Here is a 19,591-nt window from a genome sequence, read left to right as displayed (position 1 = left end):
TTATACAATGTGTTAAAACTTAATGCGACGCTTAAAATAGTTTTTCGCCGGACAAATATTTGTAAGTTATGTTTTTCTCCTTCCTATAACAACCAGACATTACCTGCTGACAAGTGGACACAAGTGCCTCTTGGAAAACAGCAGATCTTTCTCCGAGCCGAAGGACGTTCGTAAATTCATCAGCGTAAATGGCATTTCAGCGGTAATTGCGCTCCACCTGTACAAGGCTGGCCGGCTCCTTGTGGGTAAGGTCCTCGTTTTAATCTCTCAAAATTAGGCTACGTTCACGCCGAACAAATTGGGCAAATGCATCGTCATCTTCATCGCCGCCCATTGCCTATCAACCGCTTGGATGAAGGCCTTCCCGCCCGTCGTCACCTCTCATGATCCTGTGCCGTGACTCTCTTCCTGCTGCACATGAGCCAATCCCTATCTCTCCGTGTTCGGGGACATCGTCCTCTTTCCCACGTTCACATCTTTGGCTGGCCATCCTACATCCTGTGTTAACCATCGGCGAATGCACCCCCGAAACAATATAACCCTGTCCAAGCTGACATTAAAGCAAACTCTGAAAAATAACTACTGATATCGTGAAGCGTTACAAGCACTTGGGGACCTTAACCAAACGTTAGTTGATTATAGAACGCATGATAATACTGAAACTACAATTTTACAGTCCTTTGCATTAATTATTTGTGGGCCCGTTATTTATATTAAAATAAATTGATCAAATTTCCCCCCCCCCCATCCCTAACATTACGGTAGAGTATAAGTACAGGTTAAGTGCCATTATTATAATTTGTGCGGGATAAATGTATGAATTTGCCAAAAATGAAACGCATTCGCACGCTCAGCACTGGAGCGTACAATATGAAAGGGATTTCACCGTGCTGAAACGATTGATGCTCCATGACACGGGCCAATGTGTGCAGATTGGCACACATTGCCATACGTGAAATGCCCCTTGATAATAAACACAGTGGAATCCCGCCCCCTCGTCTGAAACAATCCGAGGGTCCTAATCACAGGTTAGCAAATATGTGGATGAGAGAGGAGGTTTTTTTTTGCCGTACAAATAAACGCCACTTCTCCGTGACTTATCTGCGACCTGTGTCCACTGTATTCACAGATGCCAGGAAAATTTTACCGCACGCTGTAAACTAAATGTTTTTTTGTGCAATAATATTGCATAATCCCTGCGAAAACATTTAGCGAGCCACTCGACTTGTTCTTACGCCACTGCAATGAGGAGTCAATTATTGCACGAGGCAATTGTTTGCAACGCAATTGCACGTGACTAAGTTGGTTCCTGATTTTGCAATTAAGCACGATCCCAAGACTAGCTTATCCAATTATTGAGCTAGTCACGTGACCACATAGTATTTACGTGTGATTGTGTGTATAGGTTTGTGTGTGTGTGTGTCTGAGAGATTTGTGGAGTGGTGACAGCGATTAATGGCCACGTTGCAACATCAACAGCATTACATGAAACAGTTTTAGGACTCCCTTAGGTCGACTCAGCTTTAAATGAACACCTTATGCAGTGTGTAAACATCAGGACTGGGATAGACAAAGGCGGCCGGGCATAGTGTTAGCCACCCACCCTTTGGTGTGCTATCCCGGCCTACTTTAAAGGGGCTTTGGTAACAGCGCTCACCTGAACAGTCTTATTAAAGGCTATTCGGGGGACCTTTGTCTTTCTGTGCATATACATAGTACAGCTATGTGTGGGTTTTGTTTTCCCGACTTGCATCATTCTTTGCAGAAGTGTTGCACTCGGTTGCATTCTGCCGTAACATGGTATTCACTTCTAATGATTACTTGTGATTTGATGGGGCGCCATCTATCACAATCCAATTACACCCCACATAATTTGTACTGAAATTGCATCGTGTATCTGGACCTTTTGCTTTTCATTTTGTTGCCAGCCTACGTGTGTCCATGTCAATGTCTGTCACCCGCATGCATGTATCTCACCTGTTGCAATTTTATCTTCCAAAGTACATCTTCAATGTTCTATTCAGAAATGCCACGTTGCTTACCATAAGCTCCTCCTCATCATGCACCTGTACGCAAAGGCCAGAACCCTGCTTCTTCAAATACACATCTCGGACTTATACCATAACACAATCCTTACATCCTGCCTCTAATACCCAACACCATTACAGATTTCCTCCCTCTTCAAATGTGGATTATGTAGATTTTCGGAAAACCTGCTCTGCTCATGCAGTGGATCTAGATTTCCTGACCAAACTCCCCGTATCATGTACATTAATACAAACATACAAAAGCATGTACATTAATACAAACATTCAAAATCATGTACATTAATACAAACATAAAAAATGCTCCGATCCTCATTTGAATTACTTATTCACTTGAGCAACGCGAGATATTACGCATCATCGCTGTAACAGATGCCTTTGATACCTATTTGTACTCAATGGGTAAACTGTTGGTGTGAGTTGAGAGTATCAATATCATTTTTGTAATTACACATTTTGCAATGTTAATTTTATGCCTTAAAATAGCATTTAAAAGACATATGGTTTGTTAGAAATGCAGATACGAATTTATTGGAATGAGCACACACTGATTCCCAAACTCAACGCTGTTGGTGAAGAAAGGCAAACCTATTTATTATACGGTCATGTGTATTCTGTGACAGGATGCGGTGTGCCTTACGGCGTGGTCTTTGGTGGAACGGACGTGAATGAGGACGTGAAAAATGAGCACAAGCTTTCCGTGATGACAGCAGTGGCCCAGAACGCCAGGTATGGTAACGTTCTCCCAAACCCTTGGGGCCAAAGGTGGTGACGGCTCTTTGTTGTGGTGGTTTTTAAATTTAGACCTCGTGGACAAAAAAAAAAAATGTCCCAGCATTTCCCGTCACCCTACGTGGAGTGCAGCGCAAACCCGGGTTGTGGGTTTTTGTTATGATTCCGCTGTTTGCCCAGGGAAAGCCTCGCCGAGTCTCAAGATTATTTTTGAGGAGGGTTCCTGCCACTTTTTTTTTTTGCTGTGGTGGGGGTGATAATCACTACATGCATTGAAATTGAGAAATTTCCAAGGAATCTTTAAAATGTGTCATATTCCGGCCCATGACGCTGGCACACAATGGCCAACCCTTGCGAATGACGTCACGGGATCTTTAACGTCCACGTCGAAGCAGATGACATGCAGTATTTTTATGGTTAATACCCCCGCAGGAATAAACCAGGACGGTCATTGGATTCGAACCGTGAACCGCTGCAACAAGCAGCGAATGTGCTAATATCAGGCCATCTCACTGCCCTTTAACCTCCTTACTATTGGCTTTAGTGTCACACAGCACGAGAGGCAAATTACTTGACTTGAAGTAATTAAAAACCACATGCTGACGCTGCCCTATTAGCGAAAGCATTCATTTTCCAGGGTGTAACATTTGGTTGCCCAAATAAAAAAAAACATTTTTACAAGCATTGGTTTGTAAAATGCCAAATGTAGAGGCCTTCTTAGAACACCGTTAGAGTTTGCATCAGTCCCTCCTGTCTATATTATTTGGCGCCGGCTCATCGCGTCGCTGACTTCCTGCTTGTCTGTGGTTCCCCGCGCCTCCGAGTCATTCAAAGTCTTGTAGAGCGAGCGAACGCTGTGCACGTCAACAAGTTGAAATTATTATCATACATGCAGTGTGATTGAATTCAAGAGTCTACCAATGTTCACCAAATGCTTGTGATAACGGAGATGATTGGGTGGCTTGGAATCCCCGATGCATGATGATTCACAAAATGCCGACTTAAAACATGTTTTACGTCATGCCATTTCCACACGTGAAGTCAATTGATTTTGAAATGTTCCCCTTTATAGGTACCATTATAATTTATTTTGTATTTGAGTTCGAAAGTGGGTTTGGCAAATTAACAGTGAGGGTTTATTTATTGCGAGGTTGAAAGTCCCCTACATGAGACTACCTTTCAGATGCAATGAAAATAGCCTTGAAGATTTTTTTTTTCTTCCAAAATTATAGTGTCATTCAATGAAAAACTATTTCTCACTATTTGTACCCTTTATATGTAAGCAGGGATCCTCGATACGTGATGGTTCAAAATATTGACTTTTAAAACATGTTTTACGTCATACCATTCCTCATAAGCAGTGCCATATAGCAAGGGCGGATATGTAGCTCAATAGTTGGAAATTCAGCAAGCAATGTATTATGTTGAACATCTTTCGCGCCATACGTAGGCAACCGTGATTACTGGCGGCTTGTGGCCCAAATCTTTGGTGGTGGTGGTGGTGGATGGGGGGCAGCCACAGAGGGGGTGGGGGTGCCAGCGCCGTAGAAATTTGTGGGGTGGGGAGGAGGAGGCATGAAATGTCAGCTGTGACTCGGTAACCAACAATGACGAAGTGTCATAGACGGGAACACATTTTTGTACACCCCTTGTGGGGTAGATCTCCTTCAGCCCACACCTCCTAGGTTGGAGTGCTTTTTTTAAAGGAAAAAAAAAATGAAGTTAATCATGAAAAGATTAATACCAGTGTGCTTAACCTGTAATGCATTTAATCAGTGCACGTTACCCGCTGTGAAATATGTATCAGAAGCATGTACTTTGACGAAGAAAATGGAACGCAAGCTGAGAAGCACACAGGACATGGAGATGTCCTTGCTTATTGCATTCTCACCGTTGCTCCATAAGTGGCGCATTGCATCTCATCTGAGCTATACAAGGGTTACTTTGACACAGATGCTTTCGAGTGCCAGGTCGTTGTTACCAGCTGTTGGCAGTATTCTCATCAATACGTTGATTTATTTTTCGTGTGCTTTTTTTAATTCGAGCGAGTGCTTTGGATTCGGTTGAGAATTTGTAAAGTCAGTCAAAGTTCAGATTCAAATAGATTCGGCTCCGATAAATACCATCCGGTTCGAAATATTCCGTGTCCTATTTTTCGTTGCACACTATAACGACCACACAAGAGTCGGTTCGAACAGATGCACAGACCGGCCGTGCACGGCAGGTCAAAAGGTAGGATAAACATTGACAGTTGCAACCATTCTGTCATTTACATATTAATGTGGCTATCTGGAGGCATATTTAATGTTCAGATTATACAGTCACTTCAATCTGAGAAAGAAAAAAAACCTTTTGTTAATGTAATGTTTTCCCATGTACTGTATGTGCCTGTAGTGTGTGTTCAATGGAAAATATATTGGCAGTGACGTTTGCATCACGAAAGATGCTATTAAGTCCCCTTAACTTTAATCTGCACCAGGTACTATTTAACCCTTTCCCGTTAAGATGACGTACGTGTTAAGATGACGTACGTGTTAAGATGATGTACGTGCTTTTTTCTATTCAAGCAAGTCCTTCAGTTTTCCTTCCGGTTCCGTTTCGATGATGCACATCAGAACGGAATCGGAAGAAATTGTAAAATAAAATAACTTTATCGGTAATCAGGCTCCCAAAAAGCCATGCGGCAGGGCGTGTTGCAGAGTTTGGCGCCAGCTATCACAGAGTGCGGTCGTGTCGCTACGGTTCTCTGCGGTGAGCACGATGTCTTTAAAAACAACGGCGCTACGCCTCTCTAAATAAAATTGCCAATGAAACCGCTTGCACATTCCGAGATGCAGTAGCGAACGGGACACCCACCCTGCAACTTGCGGTCATCTCGTAATGGGGAAGGGTTAAAGTTATTATGATACATGTGCAGCCCTATCCTCGCTTGCTCGCTCACACTTCTGTTGGTGGAAGGACTGTCGTAGGAGGGAACTCTCCCCTGAAGCCCTCTCGGCATGGCATTGAGCTCCTGAACATATTGTCGTACACGAGAAGAGAGCAACATGTGAGGGAGCACTAGAGGGTGATTTGGCCTAATCTTCCATGGTAATTATTTTGTATCAGCATTTCTAATGATGTCTTCTATTTTGTATAATTGAACCAAAATTATTGTTTCGCAATAAATGATTACAATTTTGTACATTTCTTGTTTGATGTGATTTATGGTACTGCAGGTTCCTGGTGGCTTTTACAGAGGAACTAAAATGCATCGCAGAACATTTATGGGTAAGTCTCTGCAGCCCCAGCTTTAATATCACTTGGCATTTTTGTTACATACAGCAGTATTGAATTGCAGGTAGGTTTTGTATGGGGAACACAAAGTACAATGAGGTGTTTCTCCAGACGTAGATTGCAGCAGTAACGCTGTTCAAAATGTCAGTGAACTTGCTAAAGTGCGGATTGTGATAGCCAAAGACCCGTGTCACCCATGTTATTATATATTTAACATTTGAATGCACCTTGCGCCATACAACGAGCATGCACCATCACGATATGAGGAAACCAATGGAGCTGCACACTTTTACATGTGTAGTGGGTTCGAATTAGGTGCACACACACACACACAGCTTGGAGGCAACACTATTGATTAGAACGGTAAGTAATATAACACTGTACATAAGGTGGTGACCACCTTCCTCAACTCACTAACACTCTGCAACACTACACAGCGTGACCCAGGCAGGCAACGGGCTGCCTGGTCCCAGACGATGACCCGGGGACTTGAGGAGCGATGATGTCGTCCTCACTTCGGGGTTGAACAGCCCCGCTCTGCCTTCACACCCCGCTTATAACCGCTCCGGCGTGGCCGGCTCTGCCCAGGCCACGCCGCCCTTCCCCCACCTCTGGGAAGGTCCGGGTCCTCCACCACGTGACCCCCCAGGCACTCCCTTGGGGCCCCCAGCCCTCGACACAGTAGTGACGTCCCATGTCACTACACATGTATGTATGTATGTTGAACTTCTTTTCCACCGTACGTAAACCAAACCATGCTTTTCGGAAAATCTAGATTGAAAACCCATTTCTTTCGAACTGTTTTTTGTGTTTAGTTTGTTGTCCTTCCCCCTGCACCTCTGATTAGTACGGTTGGCTACGTACGGTGCGAAATAAGTTCAACATACATACATACAAATGCTTGATTTAGTCATGTGAATATTCACCTCCCTCTGCCCTGAATTTGATTCTTTGTTTATAAGTCGCAATTCAACTCAAGAAGCTCTCTCTTTTTTTCTTATGCTGGATGGCTGGTTCATCTCTTCTCTGGTGTATTTTCTGCCTGGCTTGTATTGTCTTGCTCTGTTTCTCACCTTCTCTGTATCTCTCTTTTGTACACTCTTGTTTTTACTGCCAGTCCAGTCTGCACTGCCTATCCACTGTCCGTCCACTCTGGCCCATTCTCTTCTGCCTTCTCATTTGAAACATCTCGCTTATTGTTCCATCTCATTTGGTCTCATTCTATCCATCAGTGCAATTCCAAACATGCAACCTCGTTTCTTTCGGACGTTTTCAGCTTTTGTGCCATATTCTTTGCCACTATATTTGTAATCGTACATCATAATAGCGGTAATACACATTGATGCTTACTTCGGCACATTGGTACGTTGCATTGACTTTAAGTTCATTTTTTCCAAAATTATTCCAACAGGTTCTAATCTGCCTTTTAATTTTAAAATGTTCATCTTAATCCATGCTCAGTAACTGCCCTAGATACACACATGCTAATCTGTATTCCAGTTGTGTATCTCCGACATATCTTAATTCGTTTAGCGAGACGGTTGTTTTGATGATGTCCACAGTTATACAATTTGGTATAATGGAGCTTTGCCATTCCAATCAAGCAAGAATCCATCATAACTCCTGCAAATGGGCTGTTACATGGCAATGTTATTGAAATGGTGGAAAGCTGTTCTCCATCTGTACATGTTTATTCATATTTTATGAATTATTTATTTTGTTTTTAATTAGTCTTGTCTTGCAAACGGGTATATTTTATTGCATTCGCATAAGCTTAAATTACACGTGATTATTTCCAAAGTGGCGGCACAGATAACCCGGTGGCCTGGGTGCCCTAACTCATGCATTCAATCCATCGGTCATCCCACTTAAGGAATAATTAAATGCGGCTGCTTAAAGCAAGTGTGTGTGTGCGTTTTGGTGGATCCCACCTATATGCGGCAGTACAGCGGTTAGCGCACTACATTACGAATCCGGCGACCCGAGTTTGAGTCCCGCGCACGGCCAACACCAGTGACGATTATCTAAATGGGACCTGAGCCTCCGCTGGGTCCACTCAGCCTCAAATGAGTACCTGGTGCGGTGCGTAAACATCTCTAATAGGGAGACAAGGTGGCCAGGCGTGATGCTGGCCACTCACCCTCCTTGTGTGCCGTGCCGGCTTTCACAGGTGCTGCTACTCGCTGACAGCAGTCTGTTAAAGGCTACAGGGGAGATGTTTATCTTGGATCCTACTGTAAATGTTGCTCAACTGCGAGGTTGTCCTTGCAACGATCACAAAACTTGAGCATTTGTGAGAATGCAGTCATGCATTAGTGAAGACATTGGACCTTTCGATTTGCAGTAAGCTTATATGGGTGCCCAAAAAGTGTAATTAATGACTAACGGAATCACACTGGAATCACCAATTGACACACCATTTGCATTTGTATAATTAAGGATATTTGTTTTAAAGAAATGTATAAACTAAGGACAATTTTTACTGCGATGTATCTGGCAATGTTTAACCAAGTTCCTTAATTCTTCATGGAGAGACATTTCTTCAAATCTCACTTATTATTACTGTGTGTGGCATAAAATATATATTATTCTTTGCTTGATCAACGCGTTTACAGATATACTTTAGCAATAAACATGATTGCTAAAAAAAACTGTATAGGCACTGCCTAAATTAAGTATTTATGGGTGACATTTTCATCAAAACAAGTTTTAAATGTATGTGAGTAATACATACTTTTTGCTGTTATGTCTGTTATTGTGTTGCAGCCGTGTACCAGGGGAAGAGTCTACATCCAACCGCAAGGTTAGTGGGTTGAAACAATTGCCAGTTAGTGTGCTAACCTGGGTTTTAAGAAACCCAAATGTCATCAAATATTGTCTAGGATTAGCTAATGAGATTTTCATTATATTAGGGCAGTCATTAAATGTTTAACTTGTCACTTTAATTGAGCTTTAAGTGAACTTTACTTAAGCCTTGTATTCAATTTTGACAATTTAAGATTTGCAACAACAACAAAGCTCACGGCTCCAGCGCCGACTCGCAATTTATTTATTTATATTTTTATTGTTCACAGGATATGGGGCTCATACAAAATTAAAACTCATCCTTTTGGCAAAAGACATTCCCACACAATGTACAATTAATGTCTCGTTGAGATGAACCGGTGGCTCGGTGCATTACTGTATATTGCCACGGTAGTGTTCTGAGACCCCATCATTGAGATACAGGGTTCGAGTCTTGACAGTGATTTGTGATTAAATCTCGCCCTGTAGTGGATTCATTCTCATACATAACAAATTATATTTTTAAAAAATTTTGTTTCTGGGTAGTAAGTGTTATTTCCTAATTTGTTATGCCTCAAAAGTACAGAAAATGGCTATTATTCCCCACAAAATTGTCTATTATTTCCCACATTTCATATATAGTCCATACTAATGACTGTGCACAAACACGCCATCATTTTTTATTCGTTTTTTTTCCCGTCATTCAGCATAGTCTAGCTCAGAGGACTAAACGCTTCTTGTTGGATTTCTCTGCCAAGGAAAACCATTTGCAGGAAAAATTAAAGATTGTGTCCTTGGTATAAATAGAGGCCTTTTGAAGGGAAGTTGCAGAAGTACTTATCTGATGTCATCGTTCAAGGCTGTTCTCTTAACCCTGCCCTGCAGTAAAAGTTATTGAAGGGGCTTTTGTTGTTGTTGTTGTTATCTTGTGGATGTGACACAAATGAACATATTTAGCAGGGTGGGGGGGGTGGGGAGCCTTTTGTATAGGAATCACATTTATGTGTTTGACATAAGCACCACGCGCCCATGCTTCGGAGGTAAAACAGTGAATTGCAGAATGTGTTGTTTACACGAAGAAGTATTCCCCCATTTCAGAACTTATTTGGCACGTCCAAATAACAAACTCGGTTTCATTTGTAACGATGTACAGTTTTTCATCCGTTTACTTTCAGGAAAGAAATAACGCTTCGTATTTTCATACGTTGGATGCGTCAAACATACGGAATAGTGGTTGTTATTGTTGGCAAGTACCATGCAATTTTATGTTTTCTGTTGCAACTACTTTTTAAGTAATATTCGTAAAGCATTTTTGCATATATTTTCTATTTATTTTAACAATTTTCTTTAATGCATTTCATGCAAAATATTAGGCAATCTTTGATCGCATACCTCTACGTTTAAACATCATTACTGGTAGGAACCTCCTGGTTACACCACCAGCCCACAGGGGATTATTGTGTCCGTCCGTCGTGCATCCAAAAATGGGAGGGGTGGGGCTGGGTGGGGAGGGGAGGGTGGGGAGGGGAGGGTGGGGAGGGGCTGGGTGGGGAGGGTGGGGCTGGGTGGGGGGTGGGAGGGGTGGTGCTGGGTGGGGAGGGGCTGGTCACCCCGTGGTGCCCTTATAAAACTCAACGTTTCACCTACTCACGCCGGCTTGTGCCCGCCCTCACAGTCCGGCATATTTGCGGAATACACCACGTGGTGGTGCCGTTGACCCTGGCCATTGACCGAGCAAGCCAACGTTCCTACCAGCTCCCTCCGCAGGAATGTGTTTGGTGATGCTGCGTTGGCAGCGGTGCACAAGCACAATTTTCAACAACAAAAATCACATTCATCAACAGCACTGCGTCGCTTTAAGGGGCCGTCCATAAATGACGTCACGCACCTGGGGGGGGGGGGGGGGGTCAGACGTTTGTGACGATGTGTGGCGAGGGGGGGGGGGTTTGAGAAATGTGACGTCACATCAAAATGCGCAACTTTAAATAAATATAGACAACACCTTCTACTTAATTAAATCGACTTTTTGATACATTTTTCTCCTACAACATCAGAGTGCAGCGGCACATTAAATACGCACTACAATGACAATAGTTTAAAGCGATTTGAAGCATGTTTTTTTTCGGGGGGGGGGCAGGGCTTTGTGACGTCATATTTGAGGGGGGGGTCTGACTTTTTTGTGACGCCGTGTGACGAAGGGGGGGAGGGGGGGGGTCAAAAATCGTCCAAAATCGCGTGATGTCATTTATGGACGACCCCTAAACTGTAATAGGCATTTGACCAAACATGCTGCAGATCATTTGCATTCGACTAGGTTGTGAATTAATTGTTCTTCAATGTATAAAAACCATAAAGGTTCGTGACAAATGCACAAACACCTGTGCAGGCTTCGCAGCAAAAACATTTGTTAAACGTGCTTTTGCTTTTCTTTTGCACATTCTAACTGAGAAGGCAAATGCATTTCTCAAGCGGAGGTATTCTGAGGTAGCATTGACAATGCAACAAAAACAAGAAAGGGTTTTGCCTAATATTCAATGGTCCATCTGTTCATATTTGTAAGTGAAAGCAATTTAAAAAAAAAAATCTTGTTGGGCAAAAAAATATTCTGTTTAATAACGAGGTTGCATTTTGCCTTCGTCAAATGCTTCATTCCCACTCAGGACCAGCATAGCACCACTTATCGGTGGTTATCGGCCACATCGCTGAGACTTGGGCAAAGTGACGAGCCCGCTGGTTTTAGACGTGCCCCCAAGACGATGTGACTGGAGGTATTCAACAAAGTTGTCTCCAAGGAATCTACCAGTCTCCACAAAATGTAATAGCATTTACAGCTTCGGCTGCCATCTGTCCTGGTTCTCCAAGGATGTCAGCTTTTTTTTTTGAAGATAGCCATCTTGGGAAATCTGCAAGTCTTCCCAGGATATTAAAATTCCGGTTTTTTTTGTCATTTGCATAATACAAATGCACTACTCAAGACAATGCATTTCAAAATCAGAATATTTGTTAACACTGGAGTAATCCGATGAGCTATAAAGCTCTTTTTCACAGATGTCCAGTCGGGGCAGGTCAGAACGTTACAACGAACAATACAAAACACGTTTAGAGTGCAAAGAATAGGAAAAGGTAAACAAATCTCTTAATCAAATATACAAATACAACTAAGCTCTATATATATTTTTTTTATCTTACCAGGAAAAAAACTCACTGAGATATTTGAGCTTTTTTCAGAAACCACCTGGCCACAGACGTTAGCTCGACGAAGCTGCTGATCACGTGCAAATGTATACCAGTACAGGAAAACCTTGGATTGCGAGTAACTTGGTCTGCGAGTGTTTTGCAAGATGAGCAAAAAAATAATACATTTTAATTTGATCAACGAGCAAGGGTCTTGCAATACGAGTAGTACGTATACGCTTTGTCTGCCGAGCGTCACGTGATCACAACTGATTTACGAGTGCTCTTTGGTTTTTTCGGTAAAGTCACGTAGGTAAAATAATCAATATTTCATTGAATTTTTTACCTTCGTGACTTTACCGAAAAAAAACAAAGAGTATGAATCCTTGCAGTCACAAAAGCTTCAAATCTAGAAGGATATACGAGTGAATTTTGATTTAAAGCTTTCGTGACTGCAGGGATTCATATTCTTAGTTCTTTCGGTAAAGTAACGTAGAAGGGAAACAATATAATAATAAAAATATAAAACAATAAAATTATCACGACGTTTCGACTGCAACACAAGCAATCATCATCAGGTGTGAAAACCACAGCAGGAAAATTTGAAAAAAGTGGCGGGTTTTTTTAAACAAACACTCTGAGGGCACCCCCTATCTCCGGTTGTAGCCAACATTTGAGACTGACGCCATCCAGACTGCCACTCTGCGCCCAACCTTATGGAAGAGGTACGTGGATGACACTTTTGTCATCTGGCCACCATGGCCGGCCTGCTCTAGACCAATTCCTCGACCACATCAATTCCATACACCCAGCCATCAGATTACCATGGGAGTCGAAAAAGATGGCAAGCTACCTTTTTTGGATGTCCTAATAAAGAAGAGACCTGATGGTTCAATGAGCCAATCTGTCTACAGGAAAGCTACCCATACGGATGCTTACCTGAAACCGGATTCCCACCACCATCCATCCCAGAAGAATTCCCTCATCAAGACTCTGCACCATAGAACCCAATGCATATCCGACCAGGAACACATAGCCAGTGAACTCAAGCACGTACACCAAGCTCTTAAGGCTAATGGTTACTCCGACTACACAATCCGCAAAGCTATCACTCCAACTATGAAGAAGGACCCTCTTGAGGAGCCTTTCAAAACCATCACTAAATATTCTGATTCTCTACCCTACATTACGGGGATCACAAAAATATCTCCAAAATGTTGAATAAACACAAGATCCAGGTCCGATTCAACACATTACATAAAATCCGTGATCTGGTTCCGTCTGTAAAAGATGTGATTCTGGACATACAGTACCCTGGCGTCTACTAACTAAGTTGCCTCTGTGGGAGTAGTTACATTGGAGAAACCAAACGACGTCTCGGACCGGATTCGTGAACAACAAGCAGACCTAATACACGGTAGGACCAACACCTCGGCTGTGGCAGATCACTGTTATAATTCAGTAGGCTCACATGACATTGACTTCTCCAAGACACAGGTTTTTTGCAAGCCATCTGGCTACCAAGAGAGATTCGTTCATGAGGCTATCCACATATACAAACACAGAGACAATTTCAACCGAGAAGATGGATTCTGGCTTAGCAATCATTGGAAGGATTTGATAAACCATTTCGGGTCTTAATTGATTGTTCACGCTTACGGTGGCTTTCAGACCGCATCCATTATTTTCGTCTCCCCCCTCCTCTTTTCCGAACATAGATGGACTCGTCCATCTGAATAACTGCCAAATCGCTCTCCGTGGTGCTAACGTTAAAAAACCGCCACTTTTTTCAAATTTTCTTGCTGTGGTTTTCACACCTGACGATGATTGCTTGTGTTGCAGTCGAAACGTCGTGAGAATTTTATTGTTTTATATTTTTATTATTTTATTGCTTCCCTTCTACGTGACTTTACCGAAAGAACCAAGAATATGATATACAAGTGCTTTGGATTACAAGCACGTTTCCAGAACGAATTCTGCTCGCAATCCAAGGTTTTATTGTATTATTCCTCTTTTTCTTCTTACCATGATGTGTCTGGGTTCCTTTGTAACTCAGAGGTGGCAACCCCTTTGTACAGATCAGTGGTGGTATAAGGTAGGCAGTTGCTAAAGGCCAAAAACTGGGGCCACTCAAAAAAATGCTTTCACAATTCCATCCCCCCCCACCATCATGTTATTTTCAGAGATACTTTCCCCCACCTCACTTTAAGCCCAGGGCATGAGTAAACCCAGCACTGAGCCTCTGGGTGAAGCAGTACATCTGATGAATTGATATACGTGTGAGCTTGTGAAGTATCACATATATTAAGCTTTGGGCATCGAGATGTTAACTACCTCGCCTGCTATGTAGGAGGTCGTGGGTTCGAGCCCTACCCTGACGCCCGTATATATTTGGAGTTTGCGTGTTCTCCCCATGGCCGGGTGGATTTTTCTCCGGGTCCTCTGGTTTTTCTCCACATTTAGAAACATGTGTTTAGAATATTTGACTGCTATGAATATCTATATACGCTACTTCGATGAGCTATCATATGGGGCCAGGTCGATTCTGAAAAATAACTATATAGCTCAGTGGGCCTTACACCAGGTGAAAAAAACTTAGGATGCCAGATCACCAAAAGTGCAATGTAATTCTTCAGTAGCATTTGACGTGTATTTTAAATCAAAATGCGTTTATGCATGTTTTACTTTTGAACAAGTTGTTTGAGTCTTGGTGTATACTTATGGGAAAACAAAAATGTTGGAATTGTTCAATCAAAGTTGCTCATCTAGCGACGTTCTTCCACGTATTACTTTAGGGCGCCACCAAATTGTAGAGTGTAATCAACAACAGTGTCAGTGAATTTCTCCTTCTTCTCTGTACTCTGTAAAAGGGCCATTTCCACAAACGTGAACATATAGACACATTTTCTGTTTTAAGGCAGTGTTAATGATGTTTTCATTATGCATTGCCTTAGCTTAATAAAAAAAAATGTATGCCATTAATTAACAACAACAAAACCATCACCAGTATTTTCTATTGACAGGTAACTGTTGAGAGTATCTAACACATTATTATTGATGGTAATTTAATTGTCATCACTGTGTTTTGTCTTGTTGTTGTGACTCGTGCGAGCATTTTCATGATATTCCTTCAAATGGAATGGGCCAAACATTTCGATGAAGGACCGTCCTGAATAAAACATTTGCTTAGAAGAAAAAATGGCATTGATAATATTTCAGCATTTCTACTTTACATCCTCTCACTTCCAACATTGAACGAGCTAAAGGTTGTGAACCCAGTTAGACCTCAACATTTGAGCGACGTTCACAATGTATATCGGACATTTATTGGCTCACAACACTTAATTTTGGATAAACTATGAAACGATGAATTTTGATTTAAAGCTTTCGTGACTGCAGTAATTCATATTCTTTGCTCGTTCGGTAAAGTCACGTTGAAGGGAAATAATAAAATATATGAAACAATAAAATGTCTCACGACGTTTCGACCATAACACAAACGGTCATCATCAGGTGTGAAAAAAACAACGGCAAGAAACATTTGAAAGAAGTGTCGGTTTGCATTTATTTATTTATTTTAAACGGTATATTTATTTTTAAATGGTGTATTTATTTATTTTAAAAAACGTTAGCACCACGCGCAGCGATTTGGCAGTTTATTTAGAAGGACGAGTCCATCTATGTTCTGAAAAGAGGAGGGGGGAGACAAAACATTAATATATGCTGTCTGAAAGCCACCGTAAGCGTGAACAATCAATTAAGACCTGAAATGGTTTATCAAATCCTTCCAATGATTGCTAAGCCAGAATCCATCTTCTCGGTTGGAATTGTCTCTATGCTTGTATATGTGGATAGCCTTCAACATGACTTTACCGAAAGAGCTAAGAATATGAAACGATGCTTTGCGAATTTTATCACAGCAAAATCTTGGTATATATTTTTTTTTCCTTTCGCATGGATGGCTCCTAAAACATAACTAGTGTCAACAATGAACATTTAACTCAGCCTGACCTCTGTTGTTTGCTTGCACATTTGCTCATTTAAAAAAAAATAGTTGTCCCAAACAGTGGTTGACGTTGAATCACTGCTTTCCTTATTCTGTGTAAGGCGATCCAGAGAAAGTCATTACAGGAACCTTCCACAGTCATTGGTAGGCCTTTTACTGGAACTAATAGCACAATTACGCCAAAATCTATTTCCAATTTGGGCAGCAGCATGACCTTTAATGCTTAATTGCCTCTCCTCCTGTGTTGGTTAATGCTGGGTTCAAGTGGACCGTTCTGCGCAGTAATACACATGGAAATGTAGCAGACCAGTCATGCCTTTCCTTTCAAATTTGTTGCCCAAACTGATTGCGGCCAAAAACCTAGTGGCCTGCCATCAATTGTGCATGAAAGTCAAACTTTTTTGAGAGCACCGTTACACTGCGGTGGACACTTTATCACTTTATGAAGCGTCATCATTGGCACGCAAAGCGTTCTTTCATTTTATTTTTTTAGCCAGCGAAATAGATCGCACTACGCGGTGTGCGTATCGTGTGCATCGCCGGTGGAAATCACCGCAATATCTTGCGGAGCGAAAAGAGGTAGCGTGATGACACGTACGTAATGAGCGGATTGCACGAAGAATGCCGCGTAAATACTGAAGGCCCCCACCCCTCCAGCCAAATTTCAAGTCCATAGTTTGCAAAAGTCGCGTTTCACTGAAGCCAACGCAGAGTACATTTTTCCGTAATTACACTCCACTCTGGATTCACTTCCCTTCAGCCAACCATACACACGCGATCGGACAGATACACACGCTGGTTAATTCCTTCTTAACCGGGAGAGCGCACTGATATTTCTGTGATTAAAGCACTGGCACATCCTGTGCTTCTTGCCTCACTTCCTCTGGCACCCTACAACCCCATACTCTCCTTCGCTCTCTCCCTCTCTAGTCTACCCCGCAGCCAATATGAATTGTTTTTTAAAATGATAAATTGGCTGCAAATGTTGCTTATCCACACGAGGGTCATCCCTATTAGCGTAGATAATGGAGGGCCCCCCTTTGTAGTGGGATCACGTAGGAGCCGTGTGCATCTTGTTGGTACTGGATGGTTGATTAAGTATGCCGGCTCACGTGGTTTTGACTGCAGGGTGTTTTTGGAACGAAATCATATAAGGTGGGGGACGATAGGCTACGTTTAAAGCAAGTTGATGGAAATGTTCTTCAATTGCAATTTCTAGCTCCAGCTGATGCATAATTTATTACGCTACTTTTGGATGCATTTAAAATGAATAATAGTAAACATAAATCCGTAACTCTTTTTGCTCTTAAGTCAAACTTTCACAGTGCAGGATGTAAGAGTTATGTTTAACTTTGTGACTTTCTTAGAGTGTTGCACTGTGGCCATTCCGATTTGCAACAATACAGTTGGGTAAAGTTATTCTAGCTCTCCACTAAATTATTTTTTTACATCAGCCACAAACTCTCGACTGGCTTTGACATCCATTTGCTCATCGGAAGAGTCAGCTTTGCTTGAACCAATGCCGGTGAACTGTCAGATGGTTATGGACAAGGACACTGTCCGCTAGATGTTAAGGTCATAGTTCAATGCAATACTTTACAATGACACAGAATGTAAGTAACGATGTAATTCCTAAATGCAATTAGTATTATATTTACTATTTCTGTACATTGCTATTAAAGGTGGTTTCACGCATCAAGGTCCTCTGGCACTTTCTCCATCTTAACCCATTGTCATTTGACTTCACCGGTGATCCCTCCCATTGAAAAACGGAACCTCGCAATATTGTTCATGTCATTTTTAAGAATGTGTATTTTATTTGTATGTTATCGTAGACACATTTTGACACGCTTGTTGCCATCAACATTTGTACCGTCTTGTGCTACTTTAATGCACGCAAGGAATGCAGTTTTAATGCAAGTCTCTCTCGCATGTCACAATAGTGTCACTTAGCATTCCGATTCTATGAAGGTCTACCATCCTATAGTTATGTTTCACAGCCTTTTGTCAATCCTCTGCTATAGAGAGGTCTCCCCATGCTCTTGTCAGTCATAAGGATTGTTTGCCCATACTTGACTTTACTGCTCGAGTTAAAATCTTAAATAAATATGACTCGCCAACGATGTTCGACTTACCCAGGAATCGAACTCGGGTCGCCGGATTGATGGTATCGCGAGCTAACCACTTCTGCCACCGCTCCACCCGAATCTTTTTCTGCAAGTTTTAATAAATAATATTCTTTGGGTCATTCGGTAAAGTCACGTAGATAAGTTGAAAGAAGATAACAAAAAACTACGAAGTTTCGATCGCAACACACCGCTTGTGTTGTGATCGAAACGTCGTAGTTTTTTCTTATTTTCTTTCAACCTATCTACATGACTTTACCGAAAGACACAAAGAATATGAATTCCTGCAGTCACGAAAGCTTTAAGTTTTAATGAATAAGTTTTGACGGAAAAAACAAATTTTACAGGGCCCTGAATTAAAAACAAATAAAGGTCCCATCCATGTTATTTGTCACGGTTGAGTATAAAGTCGTTGATGTACCACTTCCCATCACAGACGAGTTAATGACACAAAAATCATTGCTTTTCTATAAATACGCAGCTGAGGGCAGATGGTTGCTCCCTCTGAGGGAATAACAGAACCGCTGTCTGACGACGAAAAATATTGTTTTTACTATACTCTGCACTCTGCAAGGATGGAACAGTGTGGCATTGTAATAGCAAAACATTTCCAATAGCCACGAATGTATTAGGCCACAAAAGAGTAAGCATTGCCTTCTCCTTATAAAGGACTTTTAGAAATTATATTAAAGGGCACATTTGTATTCACCTTACTATTGCATCTGTATATGGGTTCTTTAACTTTGGACTTGCATAACATTTTAACTCCAGGGTGATTTCAACAAACTACAACATCAGCCAGTTGCTCTTAAACTAGTCCTGAATTCCTCCAAAACCAAGGTGCTATGCTTCTCACCAGGACTAAAGCAGGAAGTTATTTTCCCCAATTATATTCCTTAAATAATCATCAAATAGGGCAAGTCAAGATCTATAAGTATCTTGGGGTCATCTTTGATTCAAAACTGAATTTTCAAGATCACATTGATTTTATTGGTAAAAAGACAAAATAAAAAATTGGTTTTCTGTATCGACACAAGCACTGCTTCCCCCCAATGTTCTGCTTGGAATTGATCAAAGCTACCATACTGCCTCTACTTGACGACTGTGACATCGTGTATAAATCAGCCCCAAGTACTGTACTGAAGAATCTTGACTCAATATATCACTCGGCCTTAAGATTTGCATTGAACTGCCCATATAGGACCCACCACTGTGATCTCTACATTGGGTCAAACTTAACTTCTCTTAATGATCGACGGCTTGTGCATCAGATCTTATTTATTCACGATGTACTTACAAAAAAATCAGCAGACTACCTGCTGGATCTCCTCACTGTTTCGAAGAACAAATGTGACCTCAGGTCTTTGCTCATTTACCAGCTTCACATTCCTTATTGCCGTACAAAAACTGGAGGAAGGGCCTTTTCTATTGATGCCCCCAGGGTCTGG

At 41.8% G+C, this 19,591-nt stretch overlaps 1 protein-coding gene across 6 annotated transcripts in view; it reads left to right on the top strand.

Moving 5' to 3' along the window:
• The window catches only part of GLT1D1 (glycosyltransferase 1 domain containing 1), an 86,302-nt gene that overhangs the window by 4,635 nt on the left and 62,076 nt on the right, over positions 1 to 19,591 (top strand). For 5 of the 6 annotated variants that reach the window (XR_004402376.2, XR_004402375.2, XR_012937453.1 and 2 more), the window contains exons 2-5: positions 97 to 245; positions 2,669 to 2,774; positions 5,996 to 6,047; positions 8,820 to 8,856. Coding sequence is in view for 3 of the 6 variants with exons in the window: in XM_032947210.2 (XP_032803101.1) it covers positions 97 to 245; positions 2,669 to 2,774; positions 5,996 to 6,047; positions 8,820 to 8,856 (344 nt within the window). In the remaining 3 variants the exon portion in view is untranslated. The remainder of the gene's footprint in view (positions 1 to 96; positions 246 to 2,668; positions 2,775 to 5,995; positions 6,048 to 8,819; positions 8,857 to 19,591) is intronic. The other variant, XM_032947212.2, reaches the window with a different exon arrangement.

This window comes from Petromyzon marinus, chromosome 5 (assembly GCF_048934315.1).
Source record: "Petromyzon marinus isolate PM22_M1 ecotype Great Lakes invasive population chromosome 5, UKy_Petmar_22M1.pri1.0, whole genome shotgun sequence".
Lineage (NCBI taxonomy): Eukaryota > Metazoa > Chordata > Hyperoartia > Petromyzontiformes > Petromyzontidae > Petromyzon > Petromyzon marinus.
The sequence above is the reverse complement of the archived record's forward strand: the minus strand, read 5'-3'. Positions and strand labels throughout refer to the sequence as shown.